We start from the raw sequence: 24,622 nt of genomic DNA on the forward strand, positions 1-24,622 counted from the left end.
ATTTCAAGGACAAATTTTATTGCACAAGACAAACCAAATGTCATCAGTTGAACCAATTTAAACTAAATTCAATATGCGCAGAATAACTCAAATATGAGGTCTGGACGTTAGCGAAACCTGAAGTATGTGTGAGGGTTTGACGGTACCTGAAAGCAAAAGTAAGTAACTAAGGCAGCATAACAAAACCATACCAGAGCGGTTGCCTGAAGGGAGAAGCAGAGAAAGAGAGTGAAAAAGCTGCAGCCGTGACATTAAAAAGGTTGCTGGGGGAAAGGGACGTGTTGGACAATCCTTCTTAGCCTGCTGCCACCGCAACCCGGCCCTGGATAAGTGTAAGGAAATGGATGGATGGATGGACTGTTAAAATTAAGCAAAACGGTGAAGTTGCAGGAGGAAAAACCAAAACAGAGCAAATAGGATAGGTTGGATTGGTGAAAGGTAGATAAATTAATATATCTCTTTGTTAAAGTCTCTAATATGGAAAGCATAAAATGTGTAAAATGGCATTAGCCATCATATTATTTTAAGGTTTCAGAATTATTTTGGTGCCCCCTTCCCCATCATATTCTTTTTGGTATTCTTCCCAGGTTTCAGTAGGATAATATAACATTTCGGAAAAAAAATACAAAACAGCAGTCCAAAACTAGAGGCCAGAATAGCAAATATTTCAACAGCAACACTGAACTTCCCAGGAGAGCTGATATACGCTGGGATAAAAGTGAGCCAGACTGTACAAAATATCAACATGCTAAAGGTGATAAATTTGGCTTCATTGAAATTATCAGGCAGTTTACGGGCAAGAAAAGCAAGAATGAAACAAAACAAGGCCAGAAGTCCAATGTATCCAAGTACAGCCCAAAAGCCTACAGCTGAACCCAGAGCACACTCTAAGATGATTTTGTCCTTGATTTCCTTAAAATTCTTAAATGGAAAAGGAGGAGAAATTGTTAACCAGAGGACACATATAATAACTTGTATGAGAGTGAAACACAGAACACAGAGTCTCTGCTGTGCAGGCCCAAACCATTTCATCACATTACTACTTGGAAGTGTGGCCCTGAAGGCCATTAACACCACTATAGTTTTCCCCAGAACACAAGAGATGCAGAGGACAAAGGTGATGCCGAATGCTGTGTGTCGCAGCATGCAGGACCACTCAGTGGGCCGGCCTATGAAGGTCAGAGAACACAGGAAACACAGCTTTAATGAGAACAGCAGCAGGAAGCTCAGCTCAGAGTTGTTAGCCCTGACAATAGGAGTTTTTCTGTATGTGAAGAAAATGAGTGCCACAACATTAGTGATGCATGTTCCAAATAAGGATGCTGCAGTGAGCAGTGCACCCATAATCTCTTCATAAGATAGAAACTCTGCCTTCTTCTTCACACAGGCATCTCTTCTCTCATTTGACCAGAACTCAGGGTAGCATCGCACACAGGCAATAGAATCTAAAAAAAAAAGATATCAAAGCAGGTGTTGGATTTGCTCAGTATATTTGTCTGACATTTTTTCTCTATTTTGCATATTTTCAGTAGATGAGATCAAAACTATTTGCATATTCATGTACCACAATGAGGAGGTGAGAAATGTGCTGTAGGCCTTTTTTATTTTCTACCTGTATAATATTACTACACCTGTGATGTTGCTTATTTCTCCCTCTGCACATCTTAAACAGTCATAGCAGCAGACTGGCTTTCCTTTCTGGAGAACCTTGCGAGTTCCTGCAGGACACTTCTCACTGCAAACTGACAAAGGCACCTGCATGAACAAAACAACCATGAGAAAGAAGTATGGGCAGTTATACCACTTCAAATAGACTGTATTCAACAGCTTCAGTGATAACATTGTATCATACCTTTTGTGAGTTCTGTGCCCAAATCAAAGACTTATTTTGCAGATTCAGCTGTTTGTCTGCAGGTAAAGATGCATCATGAAGACCAACTGTGACAAAGTCCACAATGCCCTTTTCTGTTGGCTGCCAGTTTATAATTTCATACTTTGCTGCTGGGTCTCCATTCTCATCAAAGTAAACCTCCTCTCCTTCCTTTGTTTTGAACTGAATCTTTTTCATAAGCTGTAAAATCTAAGAAGATATGCATAACTGTAGATCATTATCTGACAAACATGCAATAGGCTTATTGGCTCAACACCATGATAGAACAAGTGCAAATGTGTACCTTTTAAAATGAAAACAAAATATTTTCCTTGTTAAAGTGACTAAAAAATGATAATTCAGGTCGTTCAACTCACCTTATATGGATCAAGCTGCACTGTGTTGTTGCAGGTTTTGTTACAGTTGAGAATACCGTGAAGTGTGTGAGCCACAGCATACACTCCTTTATAGACATTGTTAAAGATTGGCATGAGCGACATATCCGTGAAGCTGTTTTGCACTCTGGTCAGATCTTCATGTCCAGTACATTGTCTCTGATTCCCTGATGATGACTTTGACTGCCTGAACTTACAGCTAAATAATGCCTCCCAAAACTCTGTAAACATTTCATTACTAGATGAATTGAGCGGCTTAACATCCAACATGAACTCTCTAACGCCACTGACATGTGCTTTGGGGATGGACAGGCCTATGGCACCATCCAGAATGTGATGCCTATCCATTGCTGCAATTTGGTAATCAAATATCCAGCCCTCAGTGCCTACCCACTGGTATCCAGTCAAGTTGTGGTGAGACAACTCATGTAATACCACATCCATATCCAAGCCGGAGAGGAAAGCGACAATAACCTTGGAAGTAGAAGTCTTGATAGTGTCAATTATCTTTTGTATTTTATCTGGTGGATCTGTTCTAAAGAAAGATACAGAGAACTCCAGACAGATGCCCAGCCGCTGGGCGGTTTCTGTGAATGTGGCCATGCCATTATTGCCATAATCATCATTTGTTCTAATAGCTCCGACCCAAGTCCAACCAAAATGCTTGACCAACTGGGCCAGGGCTCTGCTCTGGTAGTAGTCACTGGGTATTGTTCTGAGGAAGGATGGGTACTTGGTTTTATCACTGAGACAAGCACAAGTAGCAAAATGGCTGATCTAAAAGAAAAAAAATAATTATTTCCCAAGATAAAGATATGAAATATAATGCTAGACCAGCTGGAAGATTTGAAGAATTATAATATTAACAATATACCAATCTTACCCACCATTGGGATGTGAAAGGGTCCGATGACAGTAGCTATAGCCATGCAAGGAGAAGAAGCGGCTTCTCCCATAATGGCCTGCACTTGGGAAAGTCTGGTACATGGTGCCTCGGAAAGGGCCGATGCTGCGTCATTACCATTAGCCAAGGCCAGTGCAACCCTTACACTTCTGGCAATGGAGCCACATGCATCATAAATCTTGTATCCCAGAGAGATTCCAGGCAGTAGGTATGTGCTGTTATTGATCTCCTCAATGGCAAAGAGCATAGCCTGGGCAAATTTGAACCCTCTGAAATCCAGACTTGATGCAGACAGTTATAAATCGTTGTAATTTGAAATATCTTTGAAACAGAAACAATAACATCATAAATAAAAGTATTTGATGGTATTAATACACACAACAAGGGATTTTTTTCTAATTTTAAATACTAAGCATGACATCCTCTTAGATATTCCTAAATGAAAATAGATTTATTTGGTATAATTTACCTGGTGCATTGCAGTGGCAGTGGTTTTTGAATGTAGGTATCCTGTCTATCTTTCCAGCTGCTGTGGAAAGACAATATTCCCCCTAACATAATGTCCCCATCCTTATAAAGCTGGGGGCTCTCAGGATCCCCTCTCCGCCTGCACACCAGCTCCTCAGTCTGAGAGAAAGATGCAACCAGCAAGAGCTGTAAGATTGCCCATCCCTGCTCTGGCCACCTCTGTGTGGATGGCATACTGTCTAAGAGAGCTAAACCACTGGGTGGTATCATTTGTGCCTTAATATAAAGCTTGCACTGGTATTTATACATTCTGGTGCCGCATGGCAAATAATAATAGAACAGTGATGTTTTATCTCTGTGGACTGTGGCAAGAGGAAGGAGGTTCCCAAACCGAAAAAAAGCTTTTGGGCCTTAACAAATTAGCAAGTATGAAAGCTGATGCCTGGCAAACTACAAATTACCATCAATGCCATCTCCGTGGATTCTCAGCAAGATCATCTGTCAACCATCTCTGCTGACGAACAATAAGATCACCAGTCCCCCATCTCCACCGTCGCCCATCTATATCTTCCAGATCACCAGTTGGCCTTCTCTGCCGAAGCCCAGCGAGATCATCAGCCGTCTACTTTTGGGTTCCTGCTCCACTACTTTTCTGTCTCTAGGCCGACCACCTGAGCTTTTCTGTCCTGCTGTCCAAGCATCCACTGTCCAAACAATCTATATTCATTGATTCTTCCCTATGGAATGTTACCATTTATGCTTTTTATGGGAGCCTAATCCAAAAATATGTTCAAAGAAAATCTCCAAATTAGCTGAGGTTTTCCACAATTGTTCCATGTGCCAACTGCAGTAATACCCTACAAGGTACTAGAACCCCTGGTTGGGAATCAGTGTTTTAACAATACTGTACTTCCAACTATGTGGCAGTTTGGTGAAGACCTTCACTCCTTCAATATGACAATGATGTCCTGCATAAAACCACAGCCTTGTAAATGGCAGGTTGAAAAACTGACAGAGCCCTGACCTCAACCCAATCAAACAACTTTGGGGCCAGGACGTATCACCCAACATCAGTGCCAAACCTAATTTATTTCTACTTGTATAACACACTTGTGGCTGAATGGGAGGAAATCCCCGCAGCCAACTTTCGAAATTATGTGGACAGTCTTCACAAAAGTGTGTTGTAGCTGCATTTTAATGACCATGGTTTTGGAGGGAATCGCTCAAAGCGATATGTTCAACAGTTATACAGGTGTGTAATCTTTGGGTAATCACATAATTTGGCCCTGTCTTGTAATATAGACAGATCATCTTTAATGTGCAAATACACTGTTACAGGAAAGACAGGAACATAGTGAGAACAGGCGAAGGTTGCAGGGTTGGGTCCTTTCTTCCCTTTTTTCTTGATGTGATTTACTTGATGTGAGCCAAATATTCAGCCATTGTGCCGATCCCTGCGATAAATGTTTTTATGTAGTATTCATTAGAACTCGCCATCACAGTTTGCACACTTGTTGAATCTTGTAGTTTAAGAAAAATATATTTTCCATGTACTGTTCATTGTGAAGTTATTGTCTAAACTAAACTGTCTATTTCAGGAATGGGTCTTACATCTAACTAGATGTTTTCTGTAACCATTCAGCACATCACATTGATTCCCCTTTCCATGGTTAAAAAACAACAACCTTAATTCTATGTCTTTATTTGCCATACTCATTAGTGAAGTTTGTTAAGTTCAATACACAAGCACACAAACTCATGGTCAAATGTTCCAGGCCACAGTTTTGACATAGGCCCATAATTATCCAGTAAAGATCTTAAGGGGATCATGATGCAACAGCCCTGACAGAAATGTTCCAGTGTAAACTGAGGGAACAGGTGCGGTGTGGAGGAAGACTGGAGACACTGTGAACTCTGGAGGGAGATTATTTGTTTGTTAGCGCATTTGTGAGTGAGAAGAGCCGGAGGTGTAAGTCATGGTCAGGCTGGAGGCACCTGTACTTTACCACATGTGTTCCAATAAGCCCCCAAAGGACCCTCTAGAGAGGTCGAAAGTGTTTCATAAACTAACTGTCATCTCTACAAACATACAAACAACAATTTGTTTTTAATTAAAGAGGACCTAGGAGAATAAGATGCAAATGCAGAATTCACTCAAATGTATGGTAAAGTAAAAGAAAATTAAATATAAGTGTGTCAAAATCATTTAACAGTAATGAATGGGTGCATTATGTAAAATACACAAATGCTTTTTTTTAATACATATTTACGGCCTCCATTATTTACACAGTAAAAGCTTACTGGCCGATAGAGATATATTTGAAAAAAAAGAAGAAAATGACAGAATATGAAAAAATAAGCCCACATTTATCTGATCACATTGTGTGTTGATATTTGCATCAAATGTCAATATACTGTTTTAAAAGTGCATTGACTACTAAAGTGTGTGTGTGAGTAGTAAATGTTATGGACCAATGTTGTACAATGTAGTGAACAGATTGCACAAAACAGCATCATTTTTCAGACAGAATTTGGAGATGGAATGACATTGAAGACTGCCATTACAATTTAAATTTTTTTATATTTTATCACTTATAATTCAGCGGTAACAGTGATTGAAGCTGAATACATTCATGAATAATATTCATGTGTAGTGTAACATACTGTAGGAGCTGTGGCTTCAATCATAATTGTCATTGTAAGTCCAGAAGTATTGTCAGCATAATATACTGTAGTTAGAGAATGTATTTTATATAAATTATGATATAAAGGTGGTTACTGTGACGCTAATATTGTTTCTATTTTCTACACTGTTGGAAAGTGTAATCTATAACAATTCATGATATTTTATAACTTATCATAAGTTTCTGCAAAGTAACTAACTACACCTTTATTATTTTACACAAAAGAATCATGGCAAGACCCAATCAAGACTGTCCTATCTCACTTATCTCTGATTGGTTAGTAGGATGCCAGTGACCCCTACCGTCAACCAAGATAATAAAATGTCACATTTAAGCTGCTTTGATCCCGACCTGGCTGGGTAGCTCTGCACAATCAGGATTTGGCAGTGGAAAATGTCACAAGTGATAATAGGGTTGCTTTTCTTGTGGCATCTGTTGACATGTGGAGCAGCGAAGGAGAACGCTCCTTTCTGTCAGATCCTGGGGAGTCCAGAGTTCCCTCTGATGTCTAAGGAGGGAGATGTCATGATTGGGGGAGCCTTTTCCATCCACAGCAAAATCACACAGCCTCCACTTTCCTTTACAGAGAAACCATCACGTGTCACATGTTCCAGGTAATTCTGAGCTTTGTATAAAAATATGTACTCAAGAGTTGTGTCACAGTCGGGTATAATTTTGCTCTTTTTGTCTCAGTGTGAACCTTAGGGAGTTTCGATTTGCCCAGACCATGATCTTTGCAATCCAAGAAATAAACAAAAGCAAATTTCTTCTTCCAAATGTCTCGATTGGCTACCGTATTTATGACAACTGTGGCTCAACATTAACGTCAATGCGTGCTGCGATGGCCCTGATGAATGGTGATGAGTGGACTGTAGGAAAGAGCTGTTCGGGTCAATCAGCTGTTCACGCTATTATCGGGGAGTCTGAATCCTCTTCAACCATTGTGCTGTCACGCACTACTGGACCATTCAAAATACCTGTGGTAAGAGCAATGTTTGTGTATCACTGTGTATATTACGTGCAAATTCTTCTTATTGGTTCTCTCTTTTCGTGTATTCTCAGATAAGTCATTCAGCTACTTGTGAGTGTTTGAGCGATAGGAAGGAGTATCCCTCTTTCTTTCGAACCATTGCCAGCGATCTCTACCAAAGTCGAGCTCTTGCCCAGATGGTCAAGCACTTTGGCTGGACCTGGGTCGGGGCAGTCAACAGTGACAGTGACTATGGCAACAACGGCATGGCCATCTTCCTTGCTGCAGCCCAGGAGGAAGGAGTGTGTGTGGAGTATACAGAGAAATTTCACCGGGCAGAACCAGAGAAACTCATGAAAGTTGTAGAAGTGATTCGAAAGAGCACTGCCCGGGTCATTGTTGGTTTCCTGGCCCACGTAGAGATGAACAACCTTCTAGAGAAGTTAAGTCTGCACAACATCACAGGCCTGCAGTTTATTGGTGTGGAGGCATGGATCACTGCCGACAGCCTTGTGACTCCCACCAGCTTTAGTGTGCTGGGAGGTTCACTGGGTTTTGCTGTGCAAAAGGCCAACATCAGTGGCCTGGGTGATTTTTTAATCAAAGATTTCTGGGAGACAGAGTTTAAGTGTAAGGAGACAAACAAGGACACCAAGGCAGCATCATGCAAAGGAAACCAGGATCTAATTGAGCTTCAAGACAATGATGATGATGTTGCAGAGCTGCGATACTCCAATAACATCTACAGAGCTGTCTATGCTGTGGCCCATTCTCTGCACAGCATTCTAAAGTGCTCAAAAAGTCAGGGGTGTGACAGGACGATAAAGGTTACTCCCTGGCAGGTAAAAAAGGACTGTACGGTTTAATAATTAGCTCTATTCATTTACATGGTGACATATTGTCTTATCATTTTTTAGGTAGTTGAATCTTTGAAGCAGGTCAATTTTACCATTAATAACGGAGACCAGGTGTGGTTTGACAGCACTGGAGCAGCTGTGGCTAGATATGAGGTGGTGAACTGGCAGCGTGGATCAGAGGACTCGGTCCAATTTAAACCTGTCGGCTATTATGATGCCTCCCTACCTCCCGGGCAGAAGTTTGTCCTCAATACTGAAGCCATATTGTGGCCTGGAGGGAAGACAGAGGCAAATATATTTTTTGACAGTAATGCAATGCAAGGCTTTGACATATTTTGTCCTGAATGGTTGTTTATGAAAAAATTAACATCTATCATCTTCTTTGATTTAAAGATGCCTGTGTCAGTGTGCAGTAAACGATGTCGTCCAGGAACTCATAAAGTCCTTCAGAAAGGAAAGCCAGTATGCTGCTATCACTGCATACCATGTGCAGAGGGAGAAATCAGCAACAGCACAGGTATATGTACCACAGACCTTAGATATGGCAATTTGCATACATTGTTTTCTTTCCATGCTCTATGTATCATGCTAAAGTTTGCTATTGTACAATCTCTTATTTACATTTTTAGGATGTAACTGATAGAATCACAATAATAGTGAGAATTTTCCTGTTACAGATTCTAATGACTGCAAAAAGTGTCCTGAAGAGTATTGGCCCAATCAAAACAGAGATGCATGTGTACTGAAAAATGTTGAGTTCCTCTACTTCACTGAGGTTATGGGTATAATCCTTGTATTTTTTACTTTGTTTGGTGTGTTCCTTACTTTAATTGTGGCCACTCTTTTCTTGGTCAATAAAGACTCTCCCTTGGTGAAAGCCAACAACTCTGAGCTGAGCTTCCTGCTGCTCTTCTCCTTGACTCTGTGTTTCCTGTGCTCTCTGACCTTCATAGGCCGGCCCACTGAGTGGTCCTGCATGCTGCGACACACAGCATTCGGCATCACTTTTGTCCTCTGTATCTCTTGTGTTCTAGGGAAAACTATAGTGGTGCTAATGGCCTTCAGGGCCACACTTCCAAATAGTAATGTGATGAAATGGTTTGGGCCTGCACAGCAGAGACTCAGTGTTCTGGCTTTCACTTTCATACAGGTTCTTATTTGCATACTATGGCTAACAATCAACCCTCCTTTTCCCTACAAAAATATGAAACACTATAAAGAGAAGATTATTCTTGAATGTACCCTTGGATCAACTGTGGGGTTCTGGGCTGTGTTGGGATATATAGGGCTCCTAGCTGTGTTATGTTTTGTACTTGCTTTTTTGGCTAGAAAGTTGCCTGATAATTTCAATGAAGCTAAATTCATCACCTTCAGCATGTTGATATTCTGTGCAGTCTGGATCACATTTATCCCAGCTTATGTCAGCTCTCCGGGAAAGTTCACTGTGGCTGTGGAGATATTTGCTATTTTAGCCTCCAGTTATGGGCTACTTCTCTGTATATTTGCACCTAAATGCTTTATTATTGTACTCAAACCTGAACTGAACACAAAAAAACATCTGATGGGGAAAACGGGATCCAATTAAATTCAAGTGAACGTTTTTTCAAAGTTAATTCAACATTTTTGACTGGCAGTTAAACTCTTGCTTTTTTTGTTGTGATATATATAAGTAGATGATGTAATGAATAACACATGCAGTAAAACAATGCTTGGGTAAAAAATACAACTTTTAAACTGTGTTGTACTGTGTTAAACTTGTATTGTTACCACTTTATTTGACAATAAGAAAATAAAAACTATCCATGACTCCCTGCCTTTTAATTTGTATTAGCACAAGTAGAGATTATTGTACAGGCCTTCACATACACTGTCATCACACAAGCATAACATGAACATGTTTTACAACAATGTGGGTGAAAAGGCTTTGTCATTAAAGAAAGAACCTGAACCTATTCCAGACAGACTGTTCTGTCTTCAGTATCCTTAAATATACAGTCGCTAATGAAATCACAAACATCGTACCTCAATTCATTCAGAGAAGTTCCATTGTTAACCCGTTTCTCTTTTTCAGGAAGGCCCAATTCAAACTCTAAAAATGTACATCTTGAACCTTGCCAGTGCATAGCGCCACTGAATCAGAATAGGAGTTAAAGGCCTTTTTCTAAAGGGCACTTATTTTCAGGGTTTCATTCCCACATAATAAAGTGAGAATATAGGCTGTCATTAGTGCATTAACATATATGATAACAACAATTGAATCCAAACATGCTATGTTTAGCATAACATTTAGCATGTAAATGCTAAATAAAAGAATGCTCTTCAGTGCTGCCTGCTGGACAGTTAATATATTGTAATTGTGCTCAATCAGTTCAATTCAATTCAACTTCTTTAATATGTACATAAACTATACATACGTATTGTATCCATGTGCAATGGTATTAAATAACGAGTCTGACAATTCAGTGAAGCCCCAGATTAATTTAAATTCCAAAGTTAGAATTCATAATGCAAACAATATCTGCAAATCTTAAGGGAAAGACTGAGGATAAGGTTAATAAAAACAGTAAAAATAAAGGGCATCCAAACTCTAGTCTCCTGCTTGAAGTCAGACTTGCTACATGTCCATTCACTACTATAACACAACTAAGCACAACCTGCATTGGCACTGAACATCGGCATTGTACTTATGAAGGTGTACAATCATCCAATATAGACGCAATTCGTTGGAATACTGGGCTGGAATATTGTGTTTATTTTTTATTTGTGTATTGATTTTTCGACATAAAGATACATTGTTTAATATTAAATAAACACATAAAGTATGATAACACATGTGCCCACCACCACACTCCCAACACACACACACACACATAAACACGCCCAAGATGTATATAGTTGAGCACAGACAGAGGTAGAGGGACTTTATTGTTTGGTTTACACTGGTCCACTATCACCTGATTTGTGTTGATATGCTGCTCCAAAACTGTTCAAACAACATAATCTATATCTATACACTCTGTCGAAAGCTTTCTTCACGTGAAGGTCAAATGCAGTGTCAGAGAGTACACTCTCATACGTATACTCCTTTTAGTATCTGGGTCTGAAACCTTTAAAGTGAACTACCCCAAACAAGCATGCATCAGAAGACCTATGACAGTTTTAGTTCTGTAGATACTCTTGTAGGTATATCATTATTTTAAGAATACAATCAATGCACTTTCTTACATTTTGGTTCAAATATCTTTCTGCATACATTAAGTTGTGTTTCTCTAGATCATCTCCTGATTATTAAGTTGGATTTCAAGCTTTTATTTTTTTCCTTTTCATTGTTGTACATAAAGGCAAATATAAAGACAAAGGAAGAGGAGCAAATTGATCTGACGTCATCAAACAGTGATTTGATAAGAAGCCCTCAATCATCATCACATGCAGGATTATAAAGCTCTGCCCATTAAAGGAGATACATGTTATGTTCAGTAATAGAATACCTTATTACAGAGTACAGGTTTGTGTGCACATGTCACGTGTGTCTGTTAGTAGCAGATGTGGGACTGTGTCGATGTAATGTTACTCTTTGTTCTCTTTGTGGGTGTCTGTGGAGCAATGGATGACACTGCGCTCTGTGAGATGTTGGGGAGCCCGGAGTTTCCTCTGTTATCTAAGGAAGGAGATATCACTATTGGAGGAGCGTTCTCCATCCATAGCCAAATATCAAAGCCTTCGCTCTCCTTCACAAATGCTCCAGAATCTCTCATATGTTCCAGGTAATGTTTGTCGTCTTCTTTCTCGTTTGTTGGTTTCTTAACCGAAAAAGTCAGAAAACTGTCGGTCAAAACTGTTCTTACTCTTTTCAGAATCAATTTGAGAGAATTTCGTTTTGCCCAAACGATGATTTTTGCCATCCAGGAGATCAACAATAGCAGCTCTCTGCTGCCTAATATCTCAATTGGTTATAAGGTATTTGACAGCTGTGGTTCAACACTGCCTTCAATGCGTGCAGTGATGGGTCTAATAAATGGGCAGGAAAGGACTTTGGGTAAAACTTGCTCAAGACAATCATCTGTTCATGCCATCATCGGGGCCTCTGAGTCCTCCTCAACTATTGTGATGCTACAAATTTCAGGGATTTTCCAAATACCGGTGGTAATTATTGTCTGTTCATTTTGGACTGATTTCACCCTGTTCCTTTTTACAATAGGCTTGTAATGATCTGAACTAAGTCAGATATTGTATCAAACAACATTTGCCAAAGTTTTACTCAAATGTTATCAATGTTATGTTTTGTTTCCCTCCTTTTCTTTTTTATTAGATCAGCCACTTTGCCACTTGTGCATGTCTGAGTAACAGAAAGGAATACCCTTCCTTCTTCAGAACCATCCCGAGTGATTACTATCAGAGCAGAGCCTTAGCAAAACTGCTAAAGCACTTTGGCTGGACATGGGTTGGGGCAGTTAGAAGTGACAATGACTATGGTAACAATGGCATGGAAACATTTATCACAGCTGCAAGCCAGGAGGGGGTCTGTGTTGAGTACTCAGAGGCCATCTCGAGGACTGACCCCAGTTGGCAGGTTGCCAGGGTGGTCAGAGTGATCCACAGTGGCAGTGCAAGGGTCTTAGTTGCCTTCCTCGCCCAGGGAGAGATGGACATTCTGCTTGACGAAGCTCTGAAGCAGAACTTGACTGGGCTGCAGTGGGTGGGCAGTGAGTCCTGGATTACAGCAGGTCATCTGGCCACTGAGAGGTACTCAGGAATCCTAACGGGGTCTCTTGGCTTCGCCATCAAAAAAACAAAGATCACAGGCCTGCGAGAGTTTCTTTTGATGGTTAACCCAAGTCAAAACCCACATAATGATCTACTGAGAGAGTTCTGGGAAGCCACATTTGGTTGCAGTTTCCAATCCAATCTGAATGGTCAGACCCAGTGCTCTGGCTCTGAGAGACTAGAGGACATCAACAACCCTTTCACAGACGTGTCAGAGCTAAGGATATCTAACAATGTGTATAAAGCTGTGTATGCTGTGGCTCATGCAATGCATAACATGTTAAAATGTGGACATAACGATGAAGCGGTGAATCAGTCGTGTAACTGGAAAGATAATTTACAGATAAAACAGGTAAGTGGTTGCCTTCAAGGATTATGTAAATAATTTGAAATAATAAACAATTCCCCTAAATATAAGTTATTCAAGCTTGTTCTCTTTTGGTTGGTTGTGAAACACCTACAGAGAGTGAATTTCACTCTTCAGTCAGGAGAAAGAGTGAATTTTGATGGAAATGGAGACCCTTCAGCAACTTATGAGCTGGTGAACTGGCAGAGAAACCAAGCAGGAGATACTGTGTTTGTGGCTGTAGGGAGCTACGATGCCTCTCTACCAAATGGAAAACAGTTTATCATGAACAAAAAAAATAAAACATGGGCTGCTGAATCCCCAAAGGTATCATTGTGTTTATATACTAATTGTGGAGGTTTTCAAAGTAATAACTTTTGTCTGAGCCATTTCCAACATGAAAAATCGATCAATTCTGCATTGTTGAGGAAATAATATAAAAGTCAAACTTGTGATGTAAATTAATGTGTAAGAGGCATACAGCTTGAACTAGGGTTTTTGGAGACCCTAAAAAAGACCCTAATGCTGATTGAATTAAAACAAATTAAATTAATTCTACGATCACAAGGGCAACAAACTATGAGTAACTGATGAGTGATGTTGTTGTTACAGAGGCCACAGTCTGTCTGCAGTGAGAGTTGCCTGCCAGGTTTTCGGCAGGCTGTGATTAATGGCAAACCCATCTGCTGTTTCTCCTGCATCGCCTGTGCTGCTGGAGAGATCAGCAACTCCAGCAGTGAGTAGAAGCTGTCCGATCTGTAATTTAACGTGTAATATTTGTACTAAATCAATGCTCTCCAGTTTCTTATAAGTGAGTAAATATAGCAAGCAATACCCACATACGGCAGCACAACCCACTGCTAAATGTATACACTCTTTTCAGCAAGCAGCGGCAGGGCAGCCTGTGCTTAGAACTAAAGTTATAATATTGAAACCTTTGCTTTAACTCAAACAGGCTCTGCCCTCTACTGGCCTCTATGGGTACAGTGGGTGGAGCCTGTTGAATGCACGCCCTGCCGATATAACATCGACCCAACCACATTGATCCAGAAGGACTAAAGGTTAGTCACCACAGCCCACTTACTTCTTTATAAATAGGCCACTACACCAAAGAAGTAAGGGGCCCCAGCCAACCAAGGTAGTCCATAACTGAGCTGTAGAGCCATGGCGTAACCCTGCAGTGTGCCCTGGTCAGTGTGTCGAATGGGGCCCGTGCGTTCAACATAACATGCCAACGCACAAACTGTCCAAAGCAGGTGTAAATTTGCCTCACTCTGCCCTGTATTGGATAGCATCCAGCTGTATAACCCACGACCTTTATTTTTAGGGAACAAAGGAGGGATTTGGTCTGGGTGTAGCACACAACTGTCACAACAAAGCAACAAGCAAATGCGGTGCACCGACAGGGGGGATAGTTCACACATTTTGTATTTGAGGTCAGTGCAAGCAGCAAAGCAACGCAGCCAAGCAACGCAGCCAAGCAACGCAGCCAAGCAACGCAGCCAAGAATCGCAGTATCGCACAGAACCATCACACAGAACCGTAACATTGACATGCCGGAAGTAATCCCACCACTGCTGTCTTAGAATATTGGGCATCTTAGATATCCCCATGGATGTGAGGTTGGGACAAGACGGCACTGATGGGGTTCTTGAAGCGGCGACTCCACTGGGCAAGTCACAATTTTCTGAAGAGAAAGGGGATATCTTAGCAGTGGGATGTGCTGCCTTATACTGTAGAGTTTGCATGTATTTTGGTAGACACATCTTGATTGGGCAACTACGCTTTTTTGTGCAAATGCGTGTTGTGATTTGAAGAGAGTTACCACAGAGTCCAGCAGAGGGCAGAGGGTGTGTGAGTTTGAACCAACATATTACAGCATTAATACATTTTAGTGTTCCATGTTTTTCTATTCAGGTCCGGGAGAGTGTTCCCGCTGTCCACTGGAGTACTGGTCAAATGAAGATCACAGCCAGTGTGTCCCAAAGGGGATCGAGTTCCTATCTTTTGGAGAAACTATGGGCGCCCTTCTCACCGCTTTCTCATTGTTTGGAGCAAGTTTAACACTGGTGGTGTCATGTGTCTTCTTTCGGTTTCATCACACACCACTTGTCAAAGCCAGTAACTCTGAGCTGAGCTTCTTGCAGCTCTTCTCCTTGACTCTGTGTTTCCTGTGTTCTCTTACTTTCATAGGCCGGCCCACTGAGTGGTCCTGCATGCTGCGACACACAGCTTTTGGCATCACCTTTGCCTTGTGCATATCTTGCATGCTGGCTAAAACTTTAGCAGTGGTGATCGCCTTTAAGGCCAAAAGGCCAGCAAACCCAGCTCCTCAGTGTTCTGCTCCACTTCAGAGAACAAGTGTCCTCAGCTGTACATTACTGCAGGTGTTAGTTTGTCTGCTGTGGTTAATTCTTGCCCCACCATTCCCCTACAAAAATACAGCTTATGCCACTGAAAGGATAATTCTAGAGTGTAATTTAGGTTCACCTATATGGTTCTGGGCTGTGCTGGGGTATATAGGACTCCTGGCTGTTCTATGCTTTATCCTTGCTTTTCTGGCTCGAAAGGTGCCTGATAATTTCAATGAAGCTAAATTCATCACCTTCAGTATGCTGATATTCTGTGCAGTCTGGGTTACTTTTATCCCAGCGTATGTCAGTTCTCCTGGGAAGTTCACTGTCGCTGTAGAGATATTTGCTATTCTGGCCTCTAGCTTCGGGTTGCTCTTTTGTATATTTGCTCCAAAATGTTATATTTTACTGCTAAAACCAGAGAGAAATACTAAAAAACATATGATAGGGAGAAACCAGTGAAAATCACCATGAAGGAGTTTACAGAGTAGTAACACTAAAAGGTCTGAATTATTAGTCCTAATTTAATAAAGGCTATGGGTTGATTAGGATCTTGCAGGATATGCGCCGAGCAGCATTCAGACTGGCCACTTTTGCAGTTGTTTAAATGCAATTAACAATTTCAGTGCATTACCATCCCTGAGGCTTAATATTCTGTATTGAATGCTGTCAGCTGCTGTGAATTAAATACCTGAAAAAGTAATAATAATAATGCATTCCATCAAATGTATCAATGACCAAAAATGTGTTTTTCATCATTTAGTTAATTAAAAATATGTAATACTCAAGAGCTCAGATATCCCCATGGACGCTGGTTTCTGAAATCATTATTGTCAGTCATGCTTATGCTAAAAACAATCATGGCATACACATGTAGTAGTCCCTCTAATAGGCCCATCCATCTTTCAGTCACACTAAAAGCACTGTCATTGGTGGACAGAAACACAATATTCACATAGGTTGCAACCTGGCCCCTGTGGCTTTGTGATAATTAGAAGAAAAGCCCTATAAAATCCTCAGAGTTAAGGGATTTTAGCTTTCGGCCTTGTGTGGTAATTATTGAGGTGAACTACAATGCTGCTGATAGCAGATCTGCTACTTCTTTCTCTTCTGGCCGTCAGAGGAGGGAAGCCTGTGTGTCAAACATATGGGACTAAAGAACAGTCTCAGTTTTCTAAGGAGGGAGACATCAACATTGGAGGCATTTTCTCCTTCCACCAGAATCCCGTCAGTGTCAATCCAGCTCACCAAGTTAACCCAGGAACAATCCAGTGTGAAGGGTAAGAGGGATGAAAAAAAAATACAACTGTATATCTCATTACAATACGTGTTGTTTATTACGTGCATGTCAGTGTGTGTTTGAATATCTTTTTTACTTTTCACAAATTGTAAAAATATGGTCCCTCGCTCTTCTTTTTTAAGACTGGATCCAGGAGAGCTTCAATACGCGTTCACTATGATATTTGCCATAGGGGAGATCAACAACAGCTCAGATCTGCTGCCAGGAGTGACACTGGGTTACAGGATATTTGACTCCTGCCCCAGTATCCCTCTGTCCATCAGGGCATCGCTTAACCTGATGAATAGGTATGTGAGTGGGGACGGCAGCTGTAGCAAACTCTCAAATGTGCATGCTGTCATAGGGGAAACCACATCTACCTCTACAATAGGTATTGCACGCACCATGGGACCCTTCAATATACCTGTGGTGAGTGTTGGGGGTACGCAGAGTCTCTGTACACATGAACTGTCAAGTGCTTTCTTTTGTCGTTGAATGAGAAGTGAGATAATATGATAAAATGTTTTATGACATGTGTCATTCATATTAGGCATCTCAAAATTAGCTATTTCTCTGTTTTACTTGTGTTTCAGATCAGTCATTCAGCCACTTGTGCATGTCTTAGCAACAGAAGAGACTATCCCTCTTTCTTCAGAACCATACCTAGTGACATTCACCAGAGCAAAGCCCTAGCAAAGCTCGTGAAACACTTTGGCTGGACCTGGGTAGGAGCTATCAGAACTAATAGTGACTATGGGAATGGTGGCATGGCCACTTTCCTGGAAGCAGCAGAAAGGGAAGGTGTGTGTGTTGAGTACTCAGTGGCTATTTACAGAACTGATCCCAGGAAGTGGTTCTTAGAGGTAGTGGACATTATTAAGAAATCCACCTCTAAGGTAATAGTGGCATTTGCTGATGGCACAGACCTTGACATACTTATTAAGGAGCTTCATGAGCAGAATGTGACAGGCCTGCAGTGGGTGGGCAGTGAGGGTTGGATCACTTATCGCTATATTGCCTCTCCAGTAAACTACGCTGTGGTGCAGGGGGCGGTGGGCTTTTCAGCATTAAATGCTCACATCCCTGGACTGCAGGAGTTCCTCGCTAACAGCAGGCCTTCCACCACACCGGGAGACCAGGGACTGGTGGAGTTGTGGGAGACGGTGTTCGGCTGCACCCTGACTCCCCAAGCAGAGACTCAAGCTCAGGGTTCAGTCGCTGCCTGCACTGGGAAGGAGTCTCTGTGGGACAAAAGCACACGCTTCACAGATGTTTCAGATGCCAGTTTGCTGAACAATGTTTACAAGGCCACATATGCTGTCGCTCAAGCTATGCACATGTTGTTTACCTGCAAAGATGGACAGGGGCCTTTTGAGAACAATACTTGTGCTGATTGGGAAAATACTCAACCGTGGCAGGTAAACATAAAAATAAAATCAAGGTTAAAAAAAACTGTATATGTTAATTAATATGTAGTTAATTAACAACTTCTCTGTTTCCCTGCAGGTTCTGCATTACCTAACGCAGGTCAATTTCACCACTAAGATTGGTGAAAGGGTTTTCTTCGATGAGTTGGGCAACCCTGTGGCAAGTTATGCACTGGTAAACTGGCAGATGGATGAGACGGATTACATAGTCTTTAAAACCATTGGTTTCTATGATGCCTCACAGCCTGAGGGGCAGCAGTTTAAGATGAAAGCAGATGTGAAAGCTATCTGGGCAGGGGAGAATCTTGAAGTAAGTAAATCTCGAAAGCCTGTCCGAATGAGCTTTCTTGAATTTATTCTGAGCACAATATTCTTTTTTTTGAATACAGGTACCGAGGTCTGTTTGCAGTGAGAGCTGTTTGCCAGGCACCCGCCGGGCTTTTGTCAAGGGCAAGCCTGTCTGCTGTTTTGACTGCATCACCTGTGCTGACGGGGAGTTCAGCAACAGTACAAGTGAGACTGCGGGATTCCTAGCCTTTACTTTAGCACTTATCGTGTTTTTGTTGGGTAAAATCACTGTGAGCACTTTACTGGTCTATCTGAGGATGTGTGTGCTGTACAGCCTAAACATATTTATGCTTTCAGATGCAGTGAAATGTGACAAATGCCTTCCCGAGTACAAGTCCAGCGAAGAGAGGAATAACTGTGACTTGAAAGATATTGAGTTCATCACCTTCAGGGAATTAATGGGAATACTGTTGGTCACCTTTTCTGTCTTTGGTGCCTGCTTGGCGATGACTATAGCCCTGATATTTTTCCACTACAGGCAGACTCCTATTGTCAGGGCCAACAACTCTGAGCTGAGCTTCCTGCTGCTCTTCTCCTTGACTCTGTGTTTCCTGTGCTCTCTGACCTTCATAGGCCGGCCCACTGAGTGGTCCTGCATGCTGCGACACACAGCATTCGGCATCACGTTTGTCCTCTGTATCTCTTGTGTTCTGGGGAAAACTATAGTGGTGTTAATGGCCTTCAGGGCCACGCTTCCAGGTAGTAATGTGATGAAATGGTTTGGGCCTGCACAGCAGAGACTCAGTGTTCTGGCTTTCACACTAATACAGGTTCTTATTTGCATACTATGGCTGACAATCAACCCTCCTTTTCCCTACAAAAATATGAACCACTATAAAGAGAAGATTATTCTTGAGTGTGCACTGGGATCACCTGTAGGGTTCTGGGCTGTGTTGGGATATATAGGGTTTTTAGCCGTGTTATGTTTTGTACTTGCTTTTTTGGCTCGAAAGTTGCCTGATAATTTCAATGAAGCTAAATTCATCACATTCAGCATGCTGATATTCTGTGCAGTTTGGATCACATTTATCCCAGCTTATGCCAGCTCTCCTGGGAAGTTCACGGTGGCTGTGGAGATATTTGCTATTCTGGCTTCAAGTTATGGAATGCTGTTTTGTGTTTTTTTGCCAAAGTGCTACATCATTTTATTAAAGCCTGAAAACAATACAAAGAAACATTTGTTGAGTAAAGCGACCAGAAGAGCCCTTTGATTCATTTGTTAAATCACAGCAGTAGATTTATTTTTAACTTCTGTCTCTAATTGTTTTGTCCTTATACTATAAAAATGAACTAACTCTTTAATTAACTTAAACGTAAAAGCAATGTATGGCTCTGCCCAAAAAGTTTCCTGATAATGTCTGTATATCAACAACTCGAAACTAATAATTAATAATAAACCCTTTAATGTAGCAAAGTTTTCTCATGTATTTGGCTCACAAAATAATTATTTAATGTTGCATCCTTTTCAACTGTTAATATTTGTATCACTGTACATTAGATGAGTTCCAAAGGTCAAGAATGAACCTCCATATTTAACTTTAAAATGAACAAATGTTTATTTTGCATTCAAACTTCAAAATAAAATATTGTATGAAATGTGCATTCTCTTTTGTGTAGTTTTTGACAGCTATGAAAAAATATTAATTAACGCTATCGTAGTTCACATTACAGTACAAGATGGCACACATAGTAAACTACATACCACAGCGCACATTGCAGAGACATCATTATTTTAGAATGACTTCAGGAATTCCTAATAAACATAAATATATTGAAACACTCAGGTCCTAGTGTGTCACTCATTTATTTACAGCCTTACACTGTATCTCATGAATCTCATGGAGAAACAAATGTATTTTATTTGTTGGGTCGTTGCACACCAGTCCTGTCACGCAGCTGAGTACAAGGCAACAAGGGAATGACTTATATACATATAAGTATATATGTACAGAATATGTCATACTAAAGAAGGCGTTTCAGCAGAATACTTTATCACAATTTCTGTATTGTCCAATAGATGGCACTGAACAACAGCAGCATGCAAGGATCTAAAGTGTAAGCATGCCAACACAAGCATGGTGCAGTAGTATGCTAACACAACTCAAAAGTATGTCTAAGTCTAATGATGTACACCTGAGGCTCATTATCATATACACACAGTGATCAGACATCTTCATAATTAATACTGAATATATATGAATTACTGTATGATTTTGGCACATTAACATTTCATTTTCTTTCATTTCAACCTAGATTTTAAATCATTTTTGAAGACTTTTGCATTTGGATAAGGGAATTAATCCTACACAGTTGATCAAAGTAACACATTTAGCACACCTGATTTAGCAAGTAATTGGGCCATGTAACATTTAATTTGGTGTTATTGTTATTTTTCATCATTTTAATCAGTTGATATGTCTCTTAGGTCTTCCTTAATCAAAAACAAATAGTTGTTTGTATGTTTGTAGTGATGACTGTTAGAAACACTTTCAACCACTCCAGAGGGTATGTCTTTTGGGGTATGATTAGAAACACATGTGGGGAAGTACAGGTGCCTTAGGCCTGACCATGACTTCCACCTCAGGCTCTTCACACTAACAAACTAACAAACTAACAATCTCCCTCCAGAATTCAGTGTCTCCACTTTGCCTCCACACCGCACCTGTCCCCTCAGTTTACACTGGAACATTTCCATCAGGACTGTTGCATCATGATTCCCTTAAGATCCCTACTGGAGAACTTGAGCCTTTTGTCTGAAACATTTGAACATGCCTTTGCTTTTTGAACTTGACCAACTTCAATAATGAATGAAATAAAAGAAGACATAGCATTTAAGTATATATGCTTATGCTTTTTAAAATGTTTAAAGGGAATTGTCTGCAACTGTCTACAAGATTTCTAAAGATTTCCTCCCTTTCAGCCACACGCGTATTAGTGCGGTTGGGCACTGATGTTGGCCAATACAGCCCAGCTTCTGCCACCATTAGTGGTAGTAGTGTGACTTTAAGCTTGCCTGAACCCACTGAAAAAAAGAAAGTAAATCTCCATGGTTAACCTTGTGAACACATTTTTGTCCCCACAAAGTGATTAATAAAGTGTACAAGCACAGCCACAAACCACCACGCACTCAGTCTTTGCTTTGAAAACCATGGAGCTTAGTGATAGCATGGACAATGTTGCCATCTCGTGGCAATATTGTGCAGTTGCAGAAAAGCTGCAATAATGTTCAAGACGATAAGGCTGCTATTGATGATGATGTGTATCATTGTCATTATTATTAGTAGTAGTAGCAGTATTGGTAGTAGTATTATTAGGAAGAAGAAGAAATCATTCATAAATTGTTATTGTTGACACATTGAAAGCACAATACTCAAAGGCATTAAAATAGAAATATGAACATGAATGCAAACATAAATGCAAAACAAGAGATACAAGAAAGGTTGAAATGGACCAATATGTAAGGTAAGATACAAGAAACATATATAAATGTGATAAAAGGATAATCAAAATGAAATTATAAAAGGACGACCAGAAAGAAAGCTCCGCCGGTCAAAACATTTCAAATCAAATCAGCCAGAGATTTTTGTGGTCCAGGTGCTGACACATGGTGGTCCTTGACCAGTCTCTAGCAGGTTTTCTGGTTCCTGGCCTGGCCCCTTCAACCCCTCACTCTAAATCTGCAGCCCTAGTCCAGCCTTCAGCATCGTCCCGAAGTATAGGGACAAAGAAACTGTGCCGCTAGCAAAACCAATTCAAAATGGTTCTGTCGTGCAAGGTGGTTTGTCATAAGAACTTTAATTTATGACGGTTTGTAAACTCAACTTATTACAAAGTTTTTAAAAACACAAATTTTTGTTCAGGAAGTGATGAGTTGTTGAAATATTGACATTGTTTTCATCAGGTATAACTTTTAATAAACACAAATAAAAGGATCATCAACGTATTTGAGCAAATGTAGACTTTAAATATAGGTTGAAACTGTACCAGTGAAGATCTTCTTACAGTGAGTGGTACATTAACTCTATAAAAACAGGAAATGGAGATTCAGCCCTGCTAATGAAAATATAAAAGCATTTTTTAATTTAAGTACACTAAAGCTGTGTCCAAATTCAGGGGCTGCATCTTCTGAAGGATGTAGCCTGAGAGGCAGGTTCCCCAGAGGACTTCTGAACCTCCTCTCCCAATAAGATGATAAAGCATACAGATTTCCAAACTACCCAACTATAGTGTGCCTCATTGACTTAAACATAGCAGTTTTCCTCAAAGTGTGTCCTCACTTGCTACCAAAATGCTGTGTTACTTTACATTACATAGCATACAAGCTGTCTTCAACCACAATTATTCTTTTAAAAAAACTTAATTATGATTGACTTTTATTTGCTTCCCACCTTTACTTTAATGTGCCCACGGTGGATCCAGGCCTACCCCACATGGGCACTTTTTCTGAGACCTAAAGCTGTTCAGATCATCCCAACTCTGATGACCAGGTGCAGCACGACAATTGTGTATGTCATACAGCCTAATTAAATATTATCCAAATTATCGGGTGAGGAACATCAGCCCACATACTGTAAACCCCATTAAAATGTAATGTTATCCGGCCGACATTAGAGTAACATTTTTGTAAAACAAAGCCGAAAAGTCCTTTGAATTCTTCATGTTTGAAGAGCAGGCCAAAAGGCATTAGAGCAGTAATTCCATTCAAATCTAATGTTGAACCCTTGCCAAGCCAATGAATCCTAATTGATACAATGATTTTTATTTCACACCATGTATCTTGTCAATAAGCACCTTTTGATTGCTCTGAGTGTCATAGTGCTGGATTGCGTTAGGCTTTGACATGCAAGATCTTTATTTAACCTAAAGATTCTATCATCTCCAATATAAAACTAGTAAGTGCAGCTGGAAGTAAATAATGATTATGCTGTAGTCTTGCTAATTACTGTGAGCCGCTTGTTTTGAAAGGGGTGAGATCACCTCCCATTAAAACTAAAAATTAATTAATTTCCAACAGAACACCTGGTGAGCTCTTGTTTCGTAGCCTCAGGCCCAGATGTCATCAGTCTTGTTGGAAACACTTGCTTGTCTTTGCTTGCCCAGCTGGCCCCTTGTTCCCCCTCAATCCCCGGAGTAAAAGGTAAATTGGCAGGTTTAGGATGACGCCATGACACCACCTCCAAAACATACACAATAACAAGCTTAAGTGTTTCCCAGATGTGTTACGATTCACCGCTTTACCGGTTCACATCACACACGCACACTCCATATGGTGCCCGTCCCAAACATTTAATCAGGATGTTTTTGTTTTGTAGCTATTCTGATAAAACATGTATGATACAAGTAGGCCTACCAGTTATTTTCTATTATTATCTATTTAATCCTGCTTTTATCTCCTGTATTTTTTACAAATTTGTTTTAATATCGCTACTTAAAACTGAATTAATAAAAGCCTCAAGCTAACCTGTATTAGGTTAAATGGTGTAGGTGCAAAAGATTTGACAGTGACAATAAGAGCTCAATTCTGCATTTTGTAAAAGTTCTTATCTCAAATGTAAAACATCTGTGATAGTTATGAAACAAGGGAATTGGAGATTCTCGTTACAAAAACTAAACCACAGTTTCTTGAGAGAATGGCCTTCATGTCCTGACAAACTTTAGTAAAAACTGTGCAGCTTCATAATTCATTATGATAGTAGGTCATCCTTTAATGTCAGTTTTTACTATCAACAGATTTAATTTGCCATGCTCAAAATGAAGTTTCTCTTATGGGTTTACTACCTGGGTATGCGGCTGACTGAATATGTGCAATAGTGTTTCTCCGACTCTTGCCAGTTCCCACTCGACCTATAGACTTTATTGTGTTGTGCTTTATTGTGATGACATCATATATTTTTGAATTGCTTTTCTCGGCTCGAGGACAGTTTTGCAAATATAAGACCGTGTGTGCAGTTCGATT

General features: G+C 40.4%; 3 protein-coding genes across 3 annotated transcripts; 2 read left to right on the plus strand and 1 right to left on the minus strand.

Annotated features, from left to right (window-relative positions):
- Positions 1-537: 537 nt before the first annotated feature.
- LOC306700845 (extracellular calcium-sensing receptor-like) lies at positions 538-3,871 on the minus strand (the record flags this gene model as incomplete). Its single annotated transcript, XM_079165971.1, has 6 exons — positions 538-1,445; positions 1,632-1,755; positions 1,853-2,080; positions 2,248-3,042; positions 3,153-3,450; positions 3,639-3,871. 6 exons carry the CDS (start codon positions 3,869-3,871, stop codon positions 538-540), a joined length of 2,586 nt encoding a protein of 861 aa, XP_079022097.1.
- A 232-nt stretch (positions 3,872-4,103) lies between these two features.
- LOC306701192 (vomeronasal type-2 receptor 1-like) lies at positions 4,104-16,074 on the plus strand (the record flags this gene model as incomplete). Its single annotated transcript, XM_079166447.1, has 11 exons — positions 4,104-4,218; positions 6,773-6,935; positions 7,015-7,303; positions 7,384-8,133; positions 8,209-8,455; positions 11,750-11,912; positions 12,003-12,291; positions 12,458-13,264; positions 13,340-13,585; positions 13,871-13,994; positions 15,176-16,074. The coding sequence occupies 11 exons, from the start codon at positions 4,104-4,106 to the stop codon at positions 16,072-16,074; spliced, it is 4,092 nt and encodes a 1,363-aa protein (XP_079022573.1).
- Positions 16,075-16,686: 612 nt separating this feature from the next.
- Positions 16,687-19,877, plus strand: LOC306701193 (extracellular calcium-sensing receptor-like; the record flags this gene model as incomplete). Its single annotated transcript, XM_079166448.1, has 6 exons — positions 16,687-16,892; positions 17,035-17,320; positions 17,485-18,309; positions 18,398-18,628; positions 18,708-18,831; positions 18,964-19,877. The coding sequence occupies 6 exons, from the start codon at positions 16,687-16,689 to the stop codon at positions 19,875-19,877; spliced, it is 2,586 nt and encodes an 861-aa protein (XP_079022574.1).
- Between the last annotated feature and the right edge of the window lie 4,745 nt (positions 19,878-24,622).

The sequence above is a fragment of the Pholis gunnellus genome (genome assembly GCF_910591455.1).
Source record: "Pholis gunnellus genome assembly, chromosome: 9".
Taxonomy (NCBI): Eukaryota; Metazoa; Chordata; class Actinopteri; order Perciformes; family Pholidae; genus Pholis; species Pholis gunnellus.